General features: G+C 42.5%; 1 protein-coding gene across 3 annotated transcripts in view; it reads left to right on the top strand.

Annotated features, from left to right (window-relative positions):
• Positions 1-25,981, top strand: part of SH3KBP1 (SH3 domain containing kinase binding protein 1) — a 368,642-nt gene that overhangs the window by 127,368 nt on the left and 215,293 nt on the right. For all 3 annotated transcript variants that reach the window (XM_038386662.2, XM_038386663.2, XM_043504627.1), the window contains one exon: positions 4,416-4,527. In XM_038386662.2, the coding sequence (XP_038242590.1) occupies positions 4,416-4,527 (112 nt within the window). The remainder of the gene's footprint in view (positions 1-4,415; positions 4,528-25,981) is intronic.

Here is a 25,981-nt window from a genome sequence, read left to right as displayed (position 1 = left end):
TCGAGTGGGGGACTGGCAGGGTTTGAGTGACCAGTGGTAGTTTTGGGGGGGGGCACCTCAGGTGAGCAGCTGGGCCCAGCTCTGCAGTGAGGGTGCCTCAGGCCAACCATGCATGGTGTCCTGTTTTCCCTTTGGGAAATATGGTCACCCTATGGGAGAGGTAACCTACTATAATGAAGGTGGAGATTAACTTGCTGTTTATCAGCCAGTTTCTCAGTGTTTTAAAATTCACAGGCTTTCTGGTGTTGTCTTGAAAATTGCTTTGACTCATGGAGGTCTGGGATAGGATTAAGGGTTCAAATTTGGGTATCATTCTGGCAAGGGATTTCTTAGCTACAGACCCCTTAAAATTGTCATCAAAACATTATCATTCGTGTAGTTATTTTAGCACACACCTGCAATTTAGACTATGGCTCTGATTTGCCCCAAACCAATATCACCCTCTTAAGTTTTTATCCAGAATCCACTGCCTCTTTGGGGAAGCAATATTTTTAAAAGTTATTTAGAATAAAAATAAATGTCCGGTGTGACTTGAGCCAAACCGAGGCGCCAAAGAAAGTCATTTGCACATGCTCAGTTTGACTAGAGCTTGTTTGCAGGCAGCCTGACATCAGAGTAACTGAGTGACTCAAGGTAATATGGTGAAGTCATTGAACCCAAGCAATACCCAGGGAGTGCGAGTATGAGTCCTGCTTTCCACAGTTTGTTGAGAATGTGTGATGTGGACATTACTCTCTGCTGACATTCTAAAGGGGCTTCTTTAGGAAGTTTTGCCCCGAGAACAAAGCTGCTGATTTAAAAGCTGATATTTCAAGTGCACATACACCAGGTTGTTTTGAAAAGTGCTATGCCTCATCGGTGCCTGGGGCAGGGTTTTGTGGTGCTAGTTTGGGGTCATTTGGTTCAGGTGTTCCTTTGATCAGCGGTTCTCAAACTGTGAGTTGGGACCCAAAAGTGGGTTGGGACCCTGTTTTAATGGGGTTACCAGGGCTGGCTTAGATTTGCTGCAGCCCAGGGCTAAAGCCTGAGGGCTCCCTCCCTGGGGCTGAAGCCCTTGGGCTTTGTCCCCCACCCAGGGTGATGGGGCTCGGGCGAGCTCAGGCTTCGATCCCCCCTCCTGAGGTCATGTAGTAATTTTGTTGTCAGAAGGGGGTTGCGGTGCAATGAAGTTTGAGAACCCCTGCCTTAGATACACAGCATTCAACTTTCAGAATAAGAGATTTCTTCCTCTACTTCTGGACATCTTTGCTGGAGTCCTTAGAATCACAGACTCAAGAGGTAGTGAACATATTATTGGTATGAGATATGAAAATGTCATTTTTATTCATGTGATGCCAGGAAAACTTCTTTTTTTTAAATATGTAGTGTGTGTGAGAGAGTGCCATTCATCTCTTCTATGGTCCCTTTTTCATTAGTTTAACTCAAAAAACTTTATGGAAGACACCCTATCAGCTATGAAATCTGTTGTCTCCTAGAGAGCACCACAAGCAGTTAAGGATTTGGAGCCATCTGTGGCTTGCCCTAAAGTGATTAATCAAGACCAGCCTCTTGTGGCACAGGACCTTGCATAAGTCAGAATTTGGTGCCCTCTGACATCAGTAGGAGTTTAGGGGAGAGACAACCCCCTTAATTAGCTGTGGGGTGGTAGCTATTAAAATCTACAGATAGTGGAGTGGAATGGGGCGGAGTATTAGGCAAAGGCTAATATGAACAATGAAGGGGAGAAGAGCCCTGCCCATGAAGTTCAGGGGAAATGCAGGTGAGAGTTCCAGCCCCCACTCCAACCTACAGGTGATGGGCATGAGGATGCTGCCATCCTTGATCTCTGGAAGTGGGATGGGGCTGCATCTTTGTCAGTCCCTGGCTAGTAGACATTTGATAAGTTTGTTGCCTCCCCAGCCTTTTATGGAAAGCTCCTGACTCCTTCCCACCCGGATCTGATAGTTGGCCCACCTCATCAAGATCAGCTGTGTGTGTGTTTGAGGCGTAGGTAGCTAATCCCTCATTAGTGAGGTAGAGCCCAATTCCCTTTAAAGATGCAGCTTGTGGCTCACTCTTTCCTCCAGCTCCAGGAGTTTTGTAAATTGAACAGTGGTGCTTGGTGGGAAAGCTATAAACTGGAGCAGAAGCACTAGAGTTGTGTCTGCAGACTCTGGAAGGCTGCACTTCACTCATTCACATAAGGCAGCTTTCTCCTTTAGAGCTGTGAATGGAGTTTTTTGTATTGAAAATCATATTCTGCAGAAATTGCTGGCTTATTACTTTTCCCACGCTCCTTATTCAACAAAGAAAAGTGTCCTATTTGCTACTGGTGACTGTAGAAGTTAATTTCTGACTCTTGTTAGTTGAAGAACATTGAGTTTCATATTGACATGAGGTTCTGAAAAATCCATTTGCAGTGGTTCATAAGAAACTACCTCTGGCAATAAGGCAGGACCTCTGAGGAGGAGGAGAAGAAGACTAATGTTTTGACATACTAGCTCCTTCCACTTAAATTGTCAGTATCCATTTGATATTCTGGCAAATAGTCTGTCACTTAGAGTTGCAAACTGAGCTTGGGAACTCCAGATTTAGAATGAACAAGTTCATTCTTTCCTGCCATTTTAAGATTTTAAAAATATACTTTTGTAACAATCCATGTACTGGACTAGTCTATTTTTAAAGAGTATTGTTACCTTTTTAAACACATGCATCATTTTTGGAGTATACTTCCTGGATCATGCATAGTAAGCATAGGGATATGATGCTATGTACTGCTTGGGAAGCTCATGCACAGTCACAGACACTTTCGCTCCTTAAAGGTGCAGCATTATACAACTTCCACTTTCTGAGATCTATGCATTAATTGCATCCCACGTGCATGCATTTTGGAGAAGTGGCAGACATCTCAGGTTCATACAATTAATGAACAATACAATGTCTGGTTAAGTAGTACTGTTTGGGGGCTACATTTAATAAAAAGCTTTAGAAAAAAATCCAGAGGATTCCCAATATTACTGCTGAGACATTTGGGGTCTGAAATTGTAGAAATAAAATGTAAGTTTAGATATTTGTTAGAATTTGAACAAAAAAGTTAAAGATGAGTCAGAGGGTGGGGCTCTAGCCTGGAATTTAGGAGACCCAGGTTCAGTTTACTACTCCATTACAGACTTCCGGTGTGACTTCAGAAGGATGTTGTGAAGATTGTTAAAGATTTTGTGGCGTTCAGATATTACAGCGAGGGGGTCAAATAAGAACTGAAAGTAGATTTGTATTTTAAGGTCTGCATGAAAGGTTTGTAGAATGGTGTTCCTGCATATGTGCTGTAAATATTTGTTTAATGAGAATTAACTGTGAACTATTGGGAAAACCTTTACCTTTGGCGCAGCGATGAGGGAGGGAGCAGTATTGCTATGATGAAAGTTCACTCCACTTGTTTTTCCCCTGTCCACTGCTAAAGAGACAGTCTCCTTAAAAGGCAGTCAGTTGAAAAATGTTATCAGTAGTAGCTGGTATACCACCTGCCCTGGGTGCCCATTACAATATTTGTAGTGTTAGTCAGATTTTCCTATTTAAAAAAAAAGTTTTCATATCTCCCTGTTGCTGTGTTGAAATGCCTACAAAAACAACAGGACAAACTGACTTAACTGCCTTTACAAGGGTAACTATGTAGCAGACTCTGTGCTACATTGTCAAATGCACAAGTATTCATGTTGGAACAATGGTGAAAAATACTTTGCGGTAATTGTTCAGCTACAGTAATTTTAGGTGTTGCTGATAAAATAGAAGGCAGACATATTACAGACAAAATGTTATTAAATTGGTGAGATTAACCCTTTTAAAACACTGATTGGGGAAAATTTTGATAATCTATTAACCTGAATATTGCTTGGTTTTCATTGTGACATTTTCACTTGTAAATATGTCTCGGAGTTGTGGAAGAAATATTATTTATTACATTGTGGCTGTATACACAGTGTGTGTTTAAAAATACAGCAGTTTGAATTGAAATATTTTTCTTCTTGTGAGAAGGGAGAGGCAGTTTAAAGATTTTAGCTGACATAATATTGAGTTGCCCACTGGGTGATTTTTTTTTAAATTACCTTCATTTAATTACATGTTTGGAAGCCGTTAAATATGATAGATGGCCAGTTCAAAAATTTGTCCAGTTGTTCCATGTACTGGAGTGGCAATAACCTGTCATTACCATACCAATAGTAAGAGTGTAACTGTCTGCTTTCTGCAGAGAAGAGCAAGAATAACCCAAATTATTGTGAAATAGAAAAAAAACATGGATGAGTCTAGCTGTCAGACTTTGAGCCTTTGGGACTTATCACAGTTCACATCTATGACTTTTTCCAGTACTGGACACTTGAGACTTGAGAGTATCCTGTGAGACATCTTGTAAGCTGTCTTTCCTTTTTCCTCCCATACAGGAAATGAAGAAAGAAAGTATTGCCAACAAACCACCAGAGAAGCCTATAGATGAAGTTTCCAATGGAAGCCCTTTACTGTTTTCTGAGACGATTGTTAGGACCACCAGAAAAGGTACAGTATATCAAAGTATAGACTTTGATTAAACCGATGTGCTTTGTTAACAAAAAATTAAAAGAATGGAATGTAAGCTTTCATTGTTTTTAGCACAGCATGTATACAGTTGTGAAAGGCTACCAATAATTTTGGGAAGATAAAAATCTTTCCTTAGATTGGCATACAGATATATTCAGTATGTCAATTTCCATTTACAGAATCACAGCTTCTTTCCTTCTAAAGAGATCTTGTCTAGATTTATTTTAATTAAGAAAAGCTACAGGGGTGGATTACTAAATCTTATCAAACTGACAGCTAGAAGCCTATATAGTGCTCTTGTGCAATGCTATTAGCAAACTTCAGTCCTGAATGTATCCTTTTTTCACATTCTTTCCCAAACAGAAGTTGCTTTATGACAGTATGGTTTTTTGTTTTTTGAGTTTTTTTTGTGTGTGGTTTTTTGTTTTTTGTTTGTTGTTTTTTTTTTTTAAAGATAAAAATGATGATAGGAGATGAGTAGAGTAGCAGAGATCTCTTTTCTTTCTCCCCTGACTCCAGCACTACAGAAGCTTTGGTGGAAAGAGAAGAAATAGAAAGTTGTTTTCTCTCTTCCAGTACCTAAGAGGAGATAGCTTCAAATTAATGAAACACTGCCTAAACCAAATCTGATATGAAAGGTGTAGCTTTCAAATGATGTGAAGGATAGCATTCTCCACCTCCTCCCAACATCTGGGCATGGCAGCAGGGCTTCTTAACAAGGTGGTGTTGCCCCACTTGTATATCCAACTCTGTATAGCAGAAGGCTGGTGAATTTTTCAAATGCTGCCTCCTTCCCACAGCTATCCCCTCTGCTCCTGGACAGGCAGGGTCCTCGTCCACTATGCAGAAGTTCTTTCTCTCAGCTCTTCCACTCATGCTGTCGCTCTGTTTCAGTACAAAGTTGAGGGTGTAGAGGCCTCTGCTGGGTGGAGACAGCTTATATGTATCCAAGAGAATGTTGTTGCCACTGCCAGTCTCCTCTTTCTCTGGGCAGCTGATTACCAAGAGAATCTTGTTAGAGGGAGGGAAGCTAAGCAGACAGTTGACGCAACATGCAAACGTGAAGAAGAGCCTGCTAAGAGATGCATGGAGACGGATGGGGGAGGGCTAAAATTGATTTGGGATGGGGCAAGAAAGGAAATATTTTATTAGAGAGAAAAGGTGGGTGAGGTAATATCTTATATTGGACCAACTTCTGTTGGTGAAAGGGACAAGCTTTTCAGCTTAAACGGAGCTTTTCTTCAGGTCTTGGCGGTGTGTATATATATTACAGGCATTTTTTACTAGTTTAATTTATTTTGTCTTTGAGCAACTAGGTGCCAGGGATGTTTTTTAAGCCCTGCCCTATACTGCCACGGACCTGTAGCCCTTAAAGGGCAAGCCCCCCTGTTGCAGTCTACATATTTGAGAGAAAATAAATTTCTAAATGAAAATTTTCTTTTTTTGGCTACAGTATTATGCCTTATGATTTCTTCAGAGCCTGCTTTGTAATGAAGGAGGTGTTTTTTTTTTTAATGAAACAAGTATACAACTGAAGTGCCTCTTATAAAGGTTTGTGCTTAATTAAATGATTGGTTAGACTAAATCAGTGGTTCTCAACCAGGGGTATGCGTACACCTGTGGTTATGCAGAGGTCTTTCGGGGGTACATCAACTCATCTAGATACTTGCCTAGTTTTACAACAAGCTACATAAAAAGCACTCGCGAAGTCAGTACAAATTAAAATTTCATACAGACAATGACTTGTTTATACTGCTCTATATATTATACAGTGAAATGTAAGTACAATATTTATATTCCAATTGATTTATTTTATAATTATATGGTAGTAATGAGAAAGTAGACAGTTTTTCAGTAATAGCATGCTGTGACACTTCTTTGTATTTTTATGTTTGATTCTGTAAGCAAGTAGTTTAAGTGAAGTGAAACTTGGGGGTATGCAAGACAAATCAGACTCCTGAAAGGGGTACAGTAAGAAAGGTTGAGAGCCACTGGTCTAACTCCTTCAGATTGCAGTCATGATCTAGGAATGCTTTAGGTCCTCCAAATGCCTCCCATAATAGCCTGCCTATATTACTAATTGTCTTTAGCTGCTTAAAGGTAGTAACCATTTTGTTCCAGAATTGTTGATTGGAAATTGCCTTCAGCAATTTATTTGGCTCAAAACTGAATAGAACACAAAAAATAAGAGGGCCTGGTTGCATTGGCTGCAGTCCTGATTTTTTTTTCTTTTCATTTTGCTTTTCCGACTGAATATTCTTGATAGCTTTAATATGTTTCCTGCTGGCTACCATAGATAGCCAACAGAGACACTGTACTAGAACTGATTGGTTTGATGGAAGTAATTTAGGGAAACATGTTGTCTGTAACTTTAAGTATATCCTTAAGAGGTGAATTAGTAATTCTAGGGATTTCCTTTTCTGCACTATTTAGGGAGTGCGACCTAGGGCTTGGTGCTCCCAAATAAGGAGTAATAGGATCTTTTCTCAAGTCAGCTACAGAAATCTATGTGACCTTGTTCAAATTACTTAAAAATTTTGGCCTAAGAGTTTGAAAATGATTAGTGATTTTGGGTGCCCAATTCTAAACACTGTGTTGTGCACTGGTTTCCAGCAGGGCTGAGTGCCTTCAACCAGCTTCAATTTGCCTCAGGTTGGACATCAAAAATCACAAATCACTTTTGAAAATTTAGGCCTCTGTGCCTCAGTTTTCACATCTGCAAAATAGGAGTCGTACCTGCCAAATAAAACTGTTGAAGCATCAATAATCATATACTGCAAGTAAATACATTTCTTCACCTAAATTACACGTAATACTGTGACTGTTTTTTATTTATTTAAAAAAAATAGAAAACTACTTTTTTTTTAAAGTTCTCTTGAAAGGATCAGAATTTAAATATTGCCCTCGTACACAGGACTGCTTTAATCTTTTAGATAAAAGTTCTGTGATGGAATCCAAATTTTTCTACGCCTCCGCAGATAATAAATAACATCAAGAATGATGAATAATGTCTAAAGCCACGTAGTGGATGAATGTTAAGATCCAAGTGAGAGATTCTGTGTTGTACCTCTGAGATTCTCAACTCTAAGCTCAGTGACTGTGGGGAGGGGAATGGAACTAAGCGCGCTTTGTCATCTCACTGCCTTCCCAGACCTGGGCTGCTCTGAGGGCTGTAGTATTCCCTGGTGTAACATAGACAGGGGCCCAAAATTGTCTAGGTTGTGGCATGTATTAAGAGCCATAGCACTGCCTGGCGTATATTAAGAGCCCTGAGCGATATGAAAAGCTCAAATTCAAATAACCTTAAGACTGCCTTCCGCAGAGTGTATGCCAGGAAAATCCTCTCCTGCCTGGATATGGAGCTTTTAGGACCCCTTTATGCTGCTTCAGCCTTTTTATCTGGCATAAAAGTCTAGATTGAGAGTGAGAATTTTACTCCAAAAGTCCGACTGCCACAATATCTTAAATTATTAAAACTGATCTTTCTTGTCACAGTTTATGCTGTTTGTATCTACTCTTCTCTTAGCTCGAACAGTGAAAATTGGTGAGGTGAAAGTAACTTTTGTTCATTGTCTTTCAAGAACTCAATGCTATAGTACATGGGTTGCTATGTTTACAGTACTGCCAAATCATGTAATTTTTATCACCAGTCTTTCTATTTTTGGTTTCAGAGTAAGGTGCCACAAGTATTCCTTTTCTATTTTTGGTGTTATTTTTTAAAGCCCCCGCTGCTGGAAGCAAGCGATTGTATATGAATCATGGGTGCAGTTTGATTTCTGTATTTGGGGGGCAGCTCCAGTCAGGCCAATGGAGCCATGTGGGTGGGTGGGTGGGTGGGTGGGGGCGAGGAATTCCGTGCCTGCCCAACATTTGCAGTTTTGAGGGGGCAAAGCCCCTGTGTCCTTCCCAAACTTCTCCCAGTTTTTATTTTAATAAAATAAGTTTCTAGCCCTCATGGTTACAGAGGAAACACTTGAAAACATAACATGAGTATACCCTAGGGTTGCCAGGTACCCAGTTTTTGACCAGAACACCGAGTTGAAAAGGACCCTGGTGGCTGCAGTCAGCGGTGCAGTGGGAGCCCGGGGCTAAGGCAGGCTCCCTACCTGCCTTGGCTCTGCATGTCTCCCGGAAGCAGCTGCCAGGTCCCTGCGGCCCCTAGGCACATGGGCGGTCAAGGATGCTCTGCGTGCTGTCCCCGCCCCGAGTGCTGGCTCCGCAGCTCCCATTGACTGAGAACCGTGACCACTGGGAGCTAAGGGGATGGAGCCTTTTGGGCCATTGAGTCGGAAAGCTTTTTTAAAAAAATGGAAACTGTTGAGGGATTTTTTCCTGTCTTCTTCTGACTGCATCCTCTCTCTCTCTAATAATAGTAATACGCACCACTTTGCATTTGTTTGGCCAAAGATCTTGAAATGCTTCACAAAAATTAATCTTCCCAACACACTAGTTAACTGAAGTGACATTGTCAACTCATATTTTGGCTCAAAATTTAGTTTTTGTAAAAACAAGCTTTTATAATGCTAAGAGCAATAGAAACCTAAGTTACAAAATCGGTTGCAAAATCCTGAAGTACCAGTACCAAGTAACTGGCTGGGACCAACTAGTACTCAGATAACATAAAATTCTACAGGACCAGTTGATTACACTGAGAGATCATCATGAAATGAAGTAAGGAAAGGTGCCAGTCACAGAGAGTTCTGTTAGTCTTGGAAATAAAGATCTTGTACTGTTGCTCATTTAGACAAGCCTGCATGGCTGAGGACAGAAATACCAAACCGTTACTGGGTTATAGCACCTAAAACACAATGTGAGACATTAAAAGGAATGTAAATCAGCAGTTGTTTTCTCTAAGTTTAGTGCAGTTGTGATTACCATGCAGCATTACTTCCTCAATTTTTATTTTCACTTATACCAAGTATATCCCTAATACCTAATTGTGGCACCCTGTAGCTCAAAGCAGCACCCGGGAACCCTCATATTCATCACTGTAACATAATTATGATATGTTTTGTACAAAGTATGCCATGTGAGGTATCATTTTGAAAGTTTTGATCTGTTGAATGTTAATATCCTGTTGGATTGTATGTGCCGTCATTGTATGTGAAGTTACAAACTTTTGCTATGTGTGTGTTTACTGAAATATGTTGTGAGGTTGGAACACCCACAACCAGCCTTTCAGGTACAACAATGGAATAACCAGATGAGCAGATGCCCCATTAAAGAGAATCCACTATCCCAGGAACTGTATATAATGGAGACTTCTCAGAGAGCAAAAGTAGAATGCTTGACCAAGGTGTTCCCACCCCCCACCCCTCGCCCCTGGGTCACAAGCATAGATCTTTCCAGCAAGCTGAAAGAAACTATACAGAGGGGAAGTTATATCATGACTTGGTTTCTTCCCCGCCACAACTCAATACCTGGATGCACGTTTAGAGGACAGAGACTTTGAACCGGGGGAGGGTGGTCTAGGAGAGTCCTAGCCTGGGTATTGATCTATACCTTCTGTCAGGGTGAGACACTGCTTGATTCAAATCCAGTGTAGTTTATTGAACTCAGACTGCAAATGTATTTTATTTCTTAGCAAGGGTCCCAGAACGGGGGGGAATGGGGGAGGGAGAAGGTGACATCGAAGGGTCATAACCCTCCCACATTTGAAAGTTCATGGGCCTGGCCCAATCCCCTGCCCCTCCTCTTCCCCCTGAGGCTCTGTCCCCCTAGCCAGGCTGGAAGCTGGAGCCTGGCCTGGGTAAGAGCAGCCTAGGCAGCTGTGGGGAGCTGCAGACCTGCTACCAGTCTAGAGTGGGAGGGCCCGAGAACAGCCCCCGACCTGTGTCCCTGTCCCCTAATCCCCCCAGGCAGGGCAGGTGGAGGGGACATGGCTCTCAACAGCTGCCCAGGCAGCTCGTACTGCCCAGCCCCTGAGCTCTTGGCCCAGGAGGCTAGCCCCTGGCCCCTCCCCTGCTGTTCCCTCTCCCCCACGGCTTCAGCACGCCACCAACGCTCTGGCCTGCTGCTCGCGCTGGTATGGTAAGGGAGTGGGGGAAGGGGGGGTTGGATAAGGGGCAGGGCGTCCCTGGGGCAGTCAGGACAGGGAGCAGGGGGCGGTTGGATAGGCGTGGGAGTCCTGGGGAGGCTGTCAGGGGGCGGGGTGTGGATAGGGGTTGGGGCATTCAGGGGACAGGGAGCGGGGGGGTTGAATGGGGGCAGAGTCCCGGGATGGAGTCTCAAGGGACAAGGAGCAGGGGAAGTTGGATGGGTCAGGGATTCTGAGGGGGGCAGTCTGTTATACCAATAAAATAAAAACCAGCAGGATCTTATTAAAGGGGAAAAGGCAAAATGCCATATTTATTGTGAATACAGAAAGAATCATAGTAAGCAGTTAGTTATAGCTATAACATTCCATTCAATTTTACACTTTCACACACACACACACACACACACACACACACGCTGTTCTGCAAGGTTGTTATCATAGTTACCAGCCTTAGAGTTGCTCATGCCAAGCCGGTGGCCTGGACATGAGGAGGGAGCAGGGCCTCGTCAGATGCTCATCTGACGCTCCTGGAAGCTGGTTTGTAGAATCAGACCCCAAAGTTCTAGAGTTCATTTTTATAGGAATTTCTTCCTATGCCAGTCTATGGGAATTGCTTCATCATGCTGTTGCTGAATCAATATGCAGATAGCACATTCCTGACGTCTCCGTGCTGCCAGATGTTATCTTGTTCTTTGGTTCTCCCATTCTTGAGGCTGTTGAATGGATTCCAGTCTGCCCTCCAGGGGGGGTCCTCTGGTTATTTCCACTTTGATGCCTTCTTCAGCCGATGGACACTGGATTCTTAGGCTGGCACCTCCCTAATCATTCAGTTATTATTCACATCAAGCATCCATCCACATACATCCTCCTATCTCTATTTTAATCACAGTTGTTAAAGCAAGATGAATACAACAAAAGGGCGGGGAGTCTCTGGGCGCTGTTTCTGTTTTTACAGAGTATTGCTTTGAGTCTCTCTCTGTGTGAGTAGTTATTGTTACAAAGCATTGCTTTGAGAACAGACTCTGTCTTAGTATGTATGTACTAACACACTTAGCAGCTTGCAAGTTTCACGCACAGAGGGAGAAAAACAGTACCAAAAATCAAGAGACCTCTTAATTAGTAATACCCTGGAATTTAAACTAATGGGGAATCAAACTCATTTGTGATTTTAATACAGAACTTCTTTAATATGATCCAAGAAGTCAGGGGGCGGAAAGTGGGAGGGGGCGGATAGGGGTTGGGGGCCAGGCTGTTTGAGGAGGCACAGCCTTCCCTACCTGGCTCTCCATAGTTTTGCTCCCCGATGTGGCTCTCGGGCCAAAAAGTTTGCCCACCCCTGCATTAATCTTTGCTTCCCAACCCTGGAGCCTTGTGACTTTCTTCCTTGGTCCTGCACCCAGCCATCCCAAGATCCTCAGGATAGTATAAACACCATGTTCTGGATGGCCCCTGATTAAAACACATCTTTTGATCTGAACACATGTCAAATGAAAATGACAGAGGACTTGTCAGTGGCTCTCATCCTGTGGAGACCTAAAGGTAACTCCAGGGCTGCAATCATTATTGCCATGGAAGATCTCCCAACCGTCACAAGTGTACAGACTAGCTTTCTCAGTGTGCTATCCGATTGCTTTGATGGAAACCAAGTTATGCTGGATACACTGGGTTAGCTGAAATAGAGAGAAGGAGCGGTATGATTTTGTAACAGTGGCTGTAAAGTATAACTCAATACTATGGGAATGTGCATTTCATTTTATTTTAAATTATACAAATCAAAAAGTGGGAGTTGTGACCCTGTGAGCATTCAACTTTCCTAACAGCTCTAAGCATTTGCACTGAGTAGGGTCAAAACTCAGGCCCTGCCTGGGGTTTCACTAGATTAAGAAATGGCTAAGAAGGTAAGAGTACCACTGAAGCCTTCTCCCGAGGAGAAGCGTAGCTCTCTAGCTCAGCACTGCTCATTCTCCTTTTCTCTCTGAACGTGAACAGGTACATGTGGCTAGATGGCCCCAGAGAATGCTGCATGGGTGGTGGGGGAGGCAGTTGGTGCTGGCACTCCTTCCTGCACTAGGCTGCTGATTCAGAGATGACTTCCATCCTCCCACAGGCTTCGTGCTATGGTTACTGGCATTTTTGCCCCCTGCTTCTCCCCTCTGGTGAGGATAAGAGCCAGTCAGGTTATGATTAGTCAGCTGCACTCACCAGCATAGCAAGGGGAGTTGAAGTAGCTGGCTGATAGGACCATATCAGCAGCCCTAGAGCCAATGACTGATTCTTTGAAGTTGTGGGTAGAAAGCAATGCCTGTGAAGGTCCCCGTGGGTTTACTTTTAGTTGTGATGTAGTTTAGTGACCTACATACCTAGTGTAAATGAGAAATCTCAGAGTAGGTCTTAAACTAGCATTCATCCTTCTTTCAATTAAGATTTATTTTATTTAGTTACATTCCTGTCTCATTAAAATTTACTTCAAAAAGCCCATGGGTGCACTTGTTTTTAAGAATGTATGTTATCTTTTTAAAATGAATACTCTGCTGTAGCATTGCATAGCTAATGACATGTAATGAGTTATTTTGGCTGCGTGTGAGATGCATTGTTCTCATGGTGTTTGTTGTGTGGTTTGATTTGAGTCAATCCATCCTGTAATATGGTGGAGGAAGTTATTTAGCTTTGTCCTAACAGAACAGAAGGAAATTGAGATCAGTGTCTGTGAGCTTTACTCTTCAAATGAATGACATTAGAAGTCGAAATGGGAATAAACATAAGAGGAAGTGACATGTGGATTAGCATTTTGAGAACACAAAACAATGAAATGTAGAATAGTATTGCAGATAATGCTTTTGTTCCTTTGTGTTGTCAATCTCTTAATGCTCCTAAGATAGCATAACATAAAATTCTACTTGAAAGTATGCTGTATTACCTCAGTTCTCATATAGTTGTATGTTTTGATGAAGGGAGAACTTGGTTGCATTTTGAATCTGCTTTTTGAATGTTTTTACCCCCCCCCCACACCCACACCAAACAAAACGTAATAATTAACTTCAAATCATGAAAGGCTGACTGTTTGGAAGCAGTGTCCAATACAGTTGTTTTAATGCCACATATTTTGTGCTATTGTATGATCTGTCACAGTTTCCACTAAAACACCTTAGTTTCGGAAACTGATACAGGCTTTAAAAACATTCTCCCAGCTGAAGTGTGACATACATGGCATGAGCCTATCAGTGCATTTATTATGATGATTTTTCTTACACAACTCAAAACATTTTGATTCCTCTGATTAAAGCCTACTGAAGACACAAAGAATAAAAAGTTAAATTAATGGTGTTAGGTGGGGGTGTTTTCACTCCTTTAACTTATTTTTGATTGCATATAAACTAGCTGACTGTCGATAATGTGTAAGCTAGATAATTCTGAGTAGGATAGAATTACCATGTATGTAGACCGGGGTGGGCAAATTACAGCCTGGGGGCCACATCCGGCACTCCAGGCATTTTTAAACTAGCCCTCAAGTTCCTGCCGGAAAGCAGAGTCCGGGGCTTGCCCTTCTCCAGCCGGGGAGCAGGGTCATGATCTTGCCCCACTCTGCACAGCTCCTGGAAGCAGCGGCATGTTCCCCCTCTGTCTCCCTATGTGTAGGGGCAGCCAGGGGGCTCCACACGCTGCCCCCTCCTCAAGCGCTGCCCCTGCAGCTCCCATTGGCTGGGAACCACAGCCAAAGGGAGCCGCAGGGGCAGTGCCTGCGGACAGGGCAGTACACAGAGACGCCTGACCGCACCTCTGCCTAGGAGCCAGAGGGGGGACATGCCGCTGTTTCTGGGAGCTGCTTGAAGTAAGCACTGCCCAGAGCTTGCCCCCCAACCCTCTCCTGTGTCCCAAACCCCTGCCCCAGACCTGATCCCCCTCCTGCCCTCAAACCCCTTATCCCTAGCCCCACCCCAGAGCCCATACCCCCATCCGGAGCCCTCCTGCATCTCAACCCCCAATTCTGTGTGCATTCGTGGCCCACTATACAACTTCCATACCCAGATGTGGCCCTCAGGCCAAAAAGTTTGCCCACCCAGATATAGACTCTCATTGTTCCGATTCTGGTAATTCATAGGCACAGTGACTTGAGTAAGAGTGACCCCAAGTGTTTGTTCCTCTTGTGCACTGACATGAGGCCCTGTTGGTTCCTTAAGAGTTTTTTTTACTTTAATTTTTCATTGTTTGTTTTATCAGTCATCTTTCAAAAAAATTCATTCCTCCCGTGACACACTTCTGTGTATGCCCTTTCATTGGCACAATACCCAGGGCCTGGAAAGATGTGTAGTTTTTGCCATATTGTACAGTTTGAGTGAAGACCTTTTTTAAAGATCTGTCCCGTTTATCTTATGGCAATCTCATTGCTTTCTACTAGTACATAATGTTATGGTAGTGATACTGGAGTGAAGATTTAGATAAGGCTTCTATTAAATATCTCTCTGCAGTGCATTCTTGTTTTTGTTAAACATTTTTTGCTTGTTGCATTGGGTGTGATGGTATCCATTCAAGAGTCTCAAAGGCACTAATTAATTTAACTTCATAGCACACCAATAGGGTAGCTAAGTGTGATGAAGGAATGATGCACAGAATACTGGTAAGTAACTTTTATTTCCATGCTCCAGACACTTGACATAGGTCAGGGTTCCAAAAGAGCATTATACCTGGTCATGTCACAGAGGTGGTTATTCACGGACTCTAGTGGCAACTTTATTTTTTACATATGTGAAAGGTGAAACAGAGAGATTAAGTGATGTGACCAAGGTCTCCTGAAAGTCTGTGTCAAAGTCAGCAGTAGGACCCAAATCTCTTGATTCCTTGTCCCTTGCTTTAACTACACTATCATCTTTTTCTCTCTCAAAAAAATCTATTAAAACATTGTAGAGTTTGTGCAGACCAGGATATGTTCACTTAAAGCTGTTAACTTTTGAGGAAACAACTTCAAATTCATGTAGCACTTATAATGAAAAGTTAAAAGGAACTTGACAGCAATTTTGAGCAAGAGAAAGTGGCTCTCTCAGGAGAAGTAGAGAAAATAAAGGAACAACATAAACTTTGTCTGGTCAGTTTTAAAAGAAGTTTATTAATTGCTCTTGAATTGCCCTGAAAATTTGAGTAGTTCTATAGTTACATTTTCATACTCTTGTAAACGAATTTTCTCCAATTTCATTATATGAAAAACCCACAGAAACAGAAATGGGAAAAAAAAGCCTGACACTGTAGAGGAAATAGTGAAACTAACTATACAAAGTGTTGTCAAATGCACAAAGGAAGCAAAACGGAAAAAAACAAACTTGAGAACCGTGTTACTGCATTTTCGTCTAATTTCTTTGTTATGATCTTAAGTAATAGATAAACAATTTTCAGACAAGCTTATTTTTTTAAACTTTACTGTGTTCCTTCAGGGAAAAGAAACTACTGGATTATTAAGTCAAGAAAAAGAGAGATGGATTAAATGTATTATAGATAAGGCTAAGATTTTGTCACAATTATTTTTAGTAAAATGTGGTCATTGGCCACAAAGAAGAAGTCACAGAGCCTGTGACTTTTACTAAAAATAACCATACAAGCTGGGGCAGAAGCTCACAGCCCCAGCTGCAGCCCACACCGCAGGACAGGGGCGCACAGCCCTGGCAGCTTCCCCACTCCCCCGAAAGCCATGGGGCAGGGGCACATGGCCCAGCGGTGGCCCCCATTGCTGACAGCTGAAGCTGAAGAAGTCACAGAGGTCCGGAATCCGTGACTGCCGTGACCAATCATAGCCTTAATTATAGACGATCTTCATAATTACAGATAACCAGATTGATCTGAAAGACCATTTGTGAATCAAAAGAAGAGGGGGGAGCAGAAACACAGGCAGAGGTCGATGACCTGCACCAGTAAGCCAGTGGGTCAACCTCAATGTCCTTAACAGCTGGTGTCTGGGAGAAGAGCCAGGTTGGATCAACAGTGATATATACCTGGGATCAGAAGTGTGGTCTAGCACTGGCAGCAGGTTTCAGAAAACTGAGTGTTGTCTGAGGTTTCAGGTATATTTTGTAGTTGGTGTGGCAGGATGCCAGAACAGTGAAAGCCATCAGTGCATGCAGATGTGAAAGCAACAGTGCATACTGTCTTGGGGCAGCTGTACACCATGCAGAGTAGAGGAAGCAGACCTGAAAGCAATCACCTGTGAGATAAGCAGCTCAGCAGTTGTATGGAGGAAAAAGGAACAGAGAAGAGGAGGAGCCAATAGGCCAGAAGAGGTTGCCACAGCCCCATGCATGGAGATGAGAGGAAAGGCTGAGAGCATTGTGAAGAGCTCCAGGCAGGGTCATGGGGAGAATTAACAAAAGCAGCCCAGAGGCTGCCGGCCCAGAAGCCTGAGGTGGAAGAAGTAATGCTCTGGCTGCTGGGAAAGGACTAAAAGGAGGGCTAGTAAGAACAGGTTAATTAAGGGACTTCAGGGTAGGGAGGTGGCCATGTGGTGGACAAGAGGGAGCTGTGCAACAGGAATTCAGGAGCTGGGTTGATTTGATGGGAGGCCTACCCCTCTTCTTCATACAGGGCATCACTGGCCAGATACTTGGTATGTCTACACTCCAATCACACGGGTGTGATTGCAACTGAGCTAGCTTTAATCTAGCTATCACAAGTACCAGTGCAGTGAATCTCTGGCAGCATGGGCTTTACAAGCCCACGTGGAACCCTGGGTACTTACTCAGATGGTTAGACCATGCTGAACTCCTGTGCTGCCACTGGTCTTTGATCCCTAAGCTAGCTAGATTAAAGCTAATTCAGCTGCTGTCTCACCATGTGATTGTAGTATAGACATGAGGGCAGCGAAGGAGCAGCCACCATCTGCAGCACACAGTCTAGCATCACATAGTCTCGCATGTGAACAGAAATGAGCCTGGGGACAGGGGCAAAGGGAATTAAACTGTGGGAAGAGTCACCCAAAAGTGCTGGCTGTGACATGCCCAAGCAGAGATATTGGGAGGAAGGTGGGTAACTTGTCTGTCACTCATAGGTAGAGAGACAAAGTGGGGTGAGGTGGTAATATCTTTTATTGGACCAACTTCCTGTCACCAGAAGAAGAGCTCTGTGTAAGCTCCAAAGCTTGTGTGTCTCACCAACAGAAGTTGGTCCAATAAAAGATATTGTCCCTCCCCCACCTTGTGTCTCTGATATCCTGGAATGGATATGGCTTCAACAACACTGCATACAACCCACAGGTAGACCGGTGAAGTGACAGACTCAGGACTACCAGTGTGATTATCTGGTGGGGCAAATGTAGGGAGGGCTTCTCAACAAGACCAGTGACAGCACCAACACTTGAACCAGGAAGCTAGTGAACAGGAGTGGTTAGCGGGAGTTTTGTGCGGGAGCTCTCCAGGGGAAGGAGAGGAGACTTAAGTGATGCTTGGGGTGACTTTCTGTTAGTTTATGTGCTTGCTTGTTTGAAGATTATAGCAGGGTCTGTTTTGGGGGCTGTGTGTTAAGCTAGCTAGACTAGACTGGACCAGGCTGAGTACTTACTGATGAGCCTCTAGCTTGCTATTCCTTGATCCATAACCCTTTTAGGATCCCTTGACAAGGGGATGAGGCTGTCTCAGGGGAACAGGAGTTTAAAAAGCCAGCTCTGTAAGATACCAGAAGAGCTAACAAACAGGGCAGTTTAGCGAGGAAGTGAGAGAGGCATTCCTTCCAGGGCAGCTCAGGAGCAGAGTGACAGAGTGAGCTACCAAGGTAAAGGGAGTTAGGGTGCAGTGAGAGTTCAGCTTCAGAGGGAGGAGGTCATGGAACTGTAACCTAACAATTAGAAAGGTGCCCCTAGAAAAGAAAGAGACAGGGGCAGAGGGGGAAAACCCCCCCGATACACCTAACAAACATATCTAAACTTGGGCGAATGACCTGTCCCACCTGCTCCCACCCTCTCAAAAAACAACCCTACAAAAGTAAAAAGAATGCAGGTGGGGTGTGGGCTATCCAGTTTGTTGCCCTGAGTGCAGCATGTAAGATTACCTGCCTTGTGGGCAGGTGGCATGTGTGCACATCTGGTATAAGCAGCTCATGCCCCTCAGAGACACAGGACAGGCTCTTGAGGCCTGAGTGGCTGAACTGGAGGAACTAAGGGAGACGCAGAGCGACATGGAGCAGTACCACCCCCAGTTTGACAACCTCTGTGCTGTAGAGGAAGATGAAAATCTTGGGGAAGGAGAACATGAAGCTGGAGCGGAGGGCAACAGTTCCATAGTTGGGACCTTCCTTCCATCTAATGTCATGGTGTCCTCTCACACTGAGGATATTCCTCCAGGGGAGGGAACCCAGTTACTAGAAAGATCCAGATAATAGTAATGGGTAATTCAGTTATTAGAAATACAAATAGTTGGGTTTGTGATGAGTGGGAGAACCACATGCTAAATTGCCTGCCATGTGCGAAGATTATGGATCTCATGAGATATCTAGATAGACTTAAGTGCAGTGCTGGGGAGAAACTGGGTGGTTGTGGTACATGTAGGTACCAATGATAGAGAAAAGTAGGATAACAGTCCTGGAGTCCAAATTTAGGCTGCTAGATAAAAGAGTAAGGTCCAGGACTTCCATGGTAGCTTTCTCTGAAATGTTCCAGGCAGAGTTGCAGGATCTCAGTTTGTGGATGAGACGATCGTATAGGCAGGAAGGTTTTTGGTTTATTAAGAACTGGGGCACCTTTTGGGAAAGAAGGAGGCTACACAGGAAGGATGGACTGCACCTAAACCAAAATGTAAAATTAAAAAGGGTATAGATTTCTTTTCAAGCTAAGGCCTGGGAGAAAGCTGATCAGTGCGGAGGAGTGCACGGTTTGGGTGGAGACATCCCTTAGGGATGAATTTTTTAAAGGGAGAATTCTATATCATAATAAAGAGGTTAGGAAAGAAGTTGGTAATGTACAGGTAGGAGCTAGTGCGGGAACAGTCAAATGTAAGACAGTCCCATTGCAATATAATATAATTGAAGGCAAGCAACTGAATATTGACAAAATGTAAGTGCTTTTATACAAATGTTAAAAGTCCAAATACTAAGATGGGTGAACTTGAGTGCCTGGCATTAAATGATACAATAAGATATAGTAGGCATTGTGGAAACTTGGTAGAATGAGGCTATTCAATGGGAGACGGCAAATACCAGGGTACAAAATAGGTAGGAATGACACAGTAGCTTGAGCTGGTGGGAGAGTGGCACTACATGTAAAAGAAATTGGAGTCAAATGAAGTAAAAATCTTAAATGAATCAAACTGTATCATAGAATCTCTATAGATAGAAATTCCATGCTTGAACAATAAGAGTGTAATGGTAGGAAGATACTGCCAATCACCTGACCAGGGTGATGACTGTGATTGTGAAATGCTCAGGGAGATTAGAGAGGCTACACTTTCTGCCTTTGTAATTATGATGGGGGAGTTCAACTATCTTCATATTGAGAACATAAGAATGGCCATCCTGGGTCGATCAAAGGTCCATCTAGCCCAATATCCTGTCTTCTGACAGTGGTCAATGCCAGATATTGACTGAGAACATGTCACCTCACAAAGGGATGGAGAGAGAACATTTCTAGATACCATAAATTACTGCTTCTTGAAGCAGCTTTTCCTGGAATCCACAAAAGGGAGCACACAATCTTGTCCAAGAGGTGAATATAACTCAACCACTTGGTAATAGCAACCATAAGATAATTAAATTTAACATCCATATAGAGGGAGAAATACAAAAGAAATCCACCTCAGTGGCATTTACTTCAAAAAGGAGAACTATACAAAAATGAGGAAGCTAGCTAAATGGAAATTAAAAGGAACAGTCGCAAGGTAAAATGCCTGCAAACTACATGGAAACTATATGAAAACACTAATGGATGCTCAAAGTAAATGTATACCCCAAATAAAAAGGCAGTAAGAGGACAAAAATATGGCATCATGGTTAAGTAGCAGAGTGAAAAAAGTGATTTGAGGCAAAAAGGCATCTTTTAAAAATTGGAAGTCACATCCTAGTGAGGAAAATAGAAAGGAACATAAACTCTGACAAGTCAAGTGTAAAAGTATAAAAAGGCAGGCCAAGAAAGAATTTGAAGAGCAACTAGATAAAGAGACACAAACTAACAGCAAACATTTAGTAAGTACATCAGAAGCAGAAAGCCTGCCAAATAGTCGGTGTGGCCAATGGATGATCAAGGTGCTAAAGGAGCACTCAAGAAAGACAAAATTATTGTGGAGAAGTTAAATGAATTTTTTGCATCAGTTTTCACTGCAGAAGACCTGGATCGGAGCTGTTCTTTCTAGATGACCAATCAGATTGAGGTGTCAATAGAGAAGGTTTTGGAACAAATTCATAAATTAAACAGTAATAAGTCACTAGGACCAGATGGTATTCACCCAAGAGTTCTGAAGGAACGCAGATATGAAATTGAAGAACTATCTGTGATATGTAACCAATCACTTAAATCAGCTTCTGTACCAGATGACTGGAGGGCGGCTTATGAAATGCTGATTTTTAAAAAAGGATTCAAGAGGTGATCCTACAATTACAGCAAGCCCAACTATACATACAAAATGATGGGGTCTAAATTAGCTGTTACCATTCTTTCTTGAATAGTAACAACACACAACTCCTATGGTCTTGGATAGTTCTCTGAAAACATCTGCTCAATGTTGAAATGCAGTCAAAGCTAATGATATTGGGAACCTTTAGGAAAAGGATAGATAAGAAAACAGAAAATATTTTAATGCCACTATATAAATCCATGGTACTCCCACACCTAGATTACGGCATGCAGTTCTCATTCCCCCAGCTTAAAAAAAAAAATACTGATAGAGGCAACAAAAATTATTAGGGGTCTGGAACAGCTTCCATACAAGGAGAGATTAAAAGGACTGGGACTGTTCAGCTTAGAAAAGAGATGACTAACGGGGGATTTGATAGAGATCTATAAAACCTTGAATGGTGTGGAAAAAGTAAACGAGGAAGTGTTATTTACCCCTTGCCATAACACAAGAACCAGCGGTCACCCCATGAAATTAATAGGCATCAGGTTTAAAACAAACATATGGAAGTACTTCTTCACTCAACACACAGTGGAACTCATTGCCAGGATATGTTGTGGACAACAAAAGTGTAACCGGATTGAAAAAAGAATTAGATAAATCCCTGGAGGATGGGTCAAGCTAAAATAATCAGGACTGCAATCGTATGCTCCTTGTGTCCCTAAACCTCCAAATGCCAGAAACTTGGACTGGATGACACGGGATGGCTCACTTGAAATTGTCCCGTTTTGTTCATTCTGTTTGAAGCATGTGGCACTGGTCGCTGTTAGAGACTGGATGCTGGGCTAGATGGACCATTAGTCTGACCCAGTATGTTCACTCTTATGACCTAAACACTTGGTCTGTGGGACCTATTGACCTAAAACTACTTACGTTTTCTGCATGTAAAACTTTAAGGGCCTGATCCAAACCCATTGAGGTAAATTGAAAGACTCCTGCTAACTTCAGTGTGCTCTGGATCAGGCCCTGAGTACTTAATTTTCCATATGGGTAAGAGCTTTTCGTCCCTTTCCCTCCATTATCCCCATATCCCACCCTACTGTAGTTCACTCTACGCCACCTATAGTTTAGCAAAGAAGGTAGATGGAAAGCACAACCTTAGTGGTGTTCATAAGATTTGTTGGAGCAGGGCTCCAATTCTATGGTCCTTCTATATCAACCCATTAAACTTCTGACATTCATTACAAAAAATCTGGGAAATTCATAAACAAAACAGTTAATTAAAAAGAGTTGAGGCTAAAAATGTGTTTCATTGAAGTCCATCTAACACCAACAAAAAAACTACACTTTTTCACAAATATTTTCCAACCTATAAACCCACTAATGTTTAAAAAGTCTGGAAGTAAAAAAAGGGGAACCTAGCTATTTGCCCAGCTGCCTGTGCTTTTTTTTTTATTCCACCAAATATACACTGCCCAACTAACCTTATCTTTGCCTCTAAAAATCTGTCAAAACTCTATGGAGAAACAAGGCAAAGATAACATTCCTGGGAAATTATTGGCAATAGATCCCTTGAGTAGGAAACAGGATTTTCATTTTCTCTTAGTCATTTACTATTTTGACCTTAACTAGTTTGCATAGAAATTATTTATGACACATGTAGAAAATAGATTTATGGAATTTAGTAGAATTTGACATTTTAAAAGGTAAAGTGACTGGCTGTTTTGAAGGCATGAAAACCAGTCAAGGCTGGTGTGCTTCACTTTTATGGCTCTGAGCTATGCTGAGAGAAGTGCAAAAACTTAAACATTGATGCAACTGTGGAGCTGATCAGGGAACTAGAGAAGCGGCAAATATTTAAAATCAATATTTGACCAATTGTGTAGAGCACTATTTTGCATGCTTTGGGGTTGTGCCGCTATTGGTGCACCAGAATGCATTGTTCTTGGGAACAAATGCAGAACTCTCCAGAGTTTTCAGAAGCTTCATCCAGTCTGGAATATCATTATTGCTTGAGCATTTAGTTTAATATAGCAGTGACCACTTATTTCCCTTGCTTTCCTCATTGTGAAGATGTTATTTGGTAGTGTTCACTTCTCAGGTATTCAGTAGTCTTCTTTATTTGTTTTAGTACTTGAAAGTAGCTGTAGTTCAATTACTGGTCTGAAGAATTGCATGTATAAATGGTGAGGTCAGCTTTGGGCCCTCTTGCAATGAGAAGGTGCAATTATTATCATTTTGGCCTTGTGGCCTTTTGGAGTTCCTAAATCAGTGTATCTTATGGTACACAAAACCCCTTTTGATGTTGGATTTAAACCAGTCTAAACCTGGGGGAGACACATTTGGCTTCATAGGTTGATATGTCATTTACTTTTATGAACTGGAGATTGTTTAGGAAAAACATTTTTTTTTCCAGACTCCTCCAGGAAACCTACTGTAAAACTCATTTCAGAATAAGAAGGCTTTCATTTCATTTTTTGAATCAAACATATTTAAATATAAAGCCTGGTCCTGCCTATATGGGCAGAGTCTTAGTGGAGTAGTTATTTGCCCTACATAACCACAAAGGGGAATTAGAGGGCATGAAGTAACCCCATACTCCCTTGTGTAGACCACCCACATTGTGATTCAAAGTGCAAGACAGAAGGGCAGCCTTTGCACGACTGCTACTAGGCAGGCAGGGTCAGGAAATGGGCCTTGACTCTGTCATCCCTCATACATTGGCCAGCATAGCTGAATGGCCCCAAGGGGGAGAGTAATCAACCCTTAGTAAAGGGCTGGCATGGGTTAAAATTCTTCCTCCCCTCTCCAGCAAGGGGTTAACAGGATTAAAGTGTGGTCTATTTGCTGTCCCATGCTTGGTGCAAATTACAAAGTGACAATCCAGCTGTATATTTGGACCCTAGTGCTTATAGGGGAATGTTTACGAAGTAAACGAAGTAAAACCCGCAGCTGGCCCATGCCAGCCAACTTGGGCTCGCAGGACTCAGGCTATGGGGCTGTTTCATTGCTATGTAGATTTAAGGGTTTAAGTTTGAGCCAGGGCTCTGGGATCCTGTGGGATGGGAGGGTCCAAGAGCTTTGGCTCCACTCTGACCCCAGAAGTCTACATAGCAATGAAATAGGGCCGCAGTTGGAACCGTGTGAGCCCAAGTCAGCTGGCACAGGCCAGCTGCAGGTTTTTCTTCGCTGTGTAGAAACACCCGATGTGTAGACATACCCAAAGCATACCCTAGTTGCTTTTTTCCTACATGTGCCTTTGCAACTGCATTCTTTGATGACTTCTCTCTGCCTCTTGTAGAACTGTAATTGCACAGTAATATGCAGATCTAAGTAAAAGTTTCACCTGCTTGTACAATTAGACCAATTCTTTAATTTAAAATCACTGAGCATTTATAATTCCTCTTCCACCAATCTTTTCTTAGTCCATCTTCATCAAAATACAAGTAGGAACAGAAACAGGGAAGCTAAACTTCGAGCTTCTCTTTGCTGATGTTAAGAATGAAAATCAGTGAAGAGCAAGTGTACATCTGGGGAATTTTTGTTCGATATTGAAGGCACTTTTTTTTTTTCCTTCCAGCTAGTTGTTACCTCAAATGGAAATCTTATCAGTTAACAAATGAGAGGGGGCTCAGAGTGCTGAGGAAGGGGTGTTTTCATCTTTCAGGAAATGCCAATTCTCATACTGTTCAACTGAGATATTTTCTGGCTGATCACATGGCGTTTACTGCAAGATCTGAAGGGAGCTCAGTTCAGCCTCTCTAGATGGAGGATGTTTGTGCTATCATAAGATCTGTGAACAAGGAAGGGTGACAAATGTTTGAGTGGAAGCAGAGTATCTACCTAGCCTCCCTGCTACCGAGGTCTTGGATTCAGCTCGTTCTCAGCTTCTCTTTCTGTGAGAGTGCGTCGGAGTAAGCTGTATGGTATTTTAGAAATCTAGCACTAACTGAGGTTGACCAATAATAGAGAATTAGAAAAATGTGTTGTTTTCTTAAGAGTTGTCATAAAAGATTTCTTTGTTTATGTTCCCTTAACTTCTTAAGACCCCAATCAGATAGAATCCCCATTTTGCTACAGGCTGTACAAAGATATGAACAGACAGTTCCTGTCTTAAAGAGCTTACAGTCTAATTTAGGACAAGGCCAAGAACTGAGCTAATCAACAATAGGAGGATGAGGGGTAACTGTAATATGATTATGCACTAATGCAGTATAACAATATCCTAAATGAATTTTTTTGATTTAAAACAGCTATTGCTCATTACTTTCTTAAATGTCTTATGTGCTTTTGTTAGAGGGTGTGCTCTGTGGAAGGGAAAGAAGAAGAAAAGGAGGAAAGGGTGTCGACAGGAAGGAGAGGAGGGAGTTGGGACAGGGTGGAGGGTATAGGGTCAACAGGATGAGGGCACAGTGAAAGAGAAGAAGTAGATACCAATAAATGTCGGCAAAAAAGTCCATTAATGAAGCTGAAGGAGTGAAAAGGTCAAAGAAGAGCTATTATGTTGTGTTGTCAGAATTTCTGAAAGGTGCCTGCCCCTCTTGCTGCTGCTGTTCCTCTGCTGGAGCCTCGGGGATGTGTGTGGGGGTGTGTGTATTGGATGATCTGTTGAGAGTCTGGCAGTGGGACAGAGACCATATTTGGGGGGAGGGGGCCAACATCCAGTGTTGAAATTTTCAACATGGATTTAAGAAGGGAAAAAAAAGCACATTTTTTTGCCTCTCGTTGTCACTGCTGAAAGTAATTTTTAGTATTTGATATTCCATGTAACCACTTAGCTGTTGGCATGTGATACAGCTTTTATCTTTAGTGTCAGCATTCCAATGGAACTTTGACACTTCCACGTGGTCTTTCAGATTCATTAAGCAGGTGTATTTTGCAT

The sequence above is a fragment of the Dermochelys coriacea genome, chromosome 1 (genome assembly GCF_009764565.3).
Source record: "Dermochelys coriacea isolate rDerCor1 chromosome 1, rDerCor1.pri.v4, whole genome shotgun sequence".
Lineage (NCBI taxonomy): Eukaryota > Metazoa > Chordata > Testudines > Dermochelyidae > Dermochelys > Dermochelys coriacea.
This window is presented reverse-complemented; position numbering and strand designations above follow the sequence as displayed.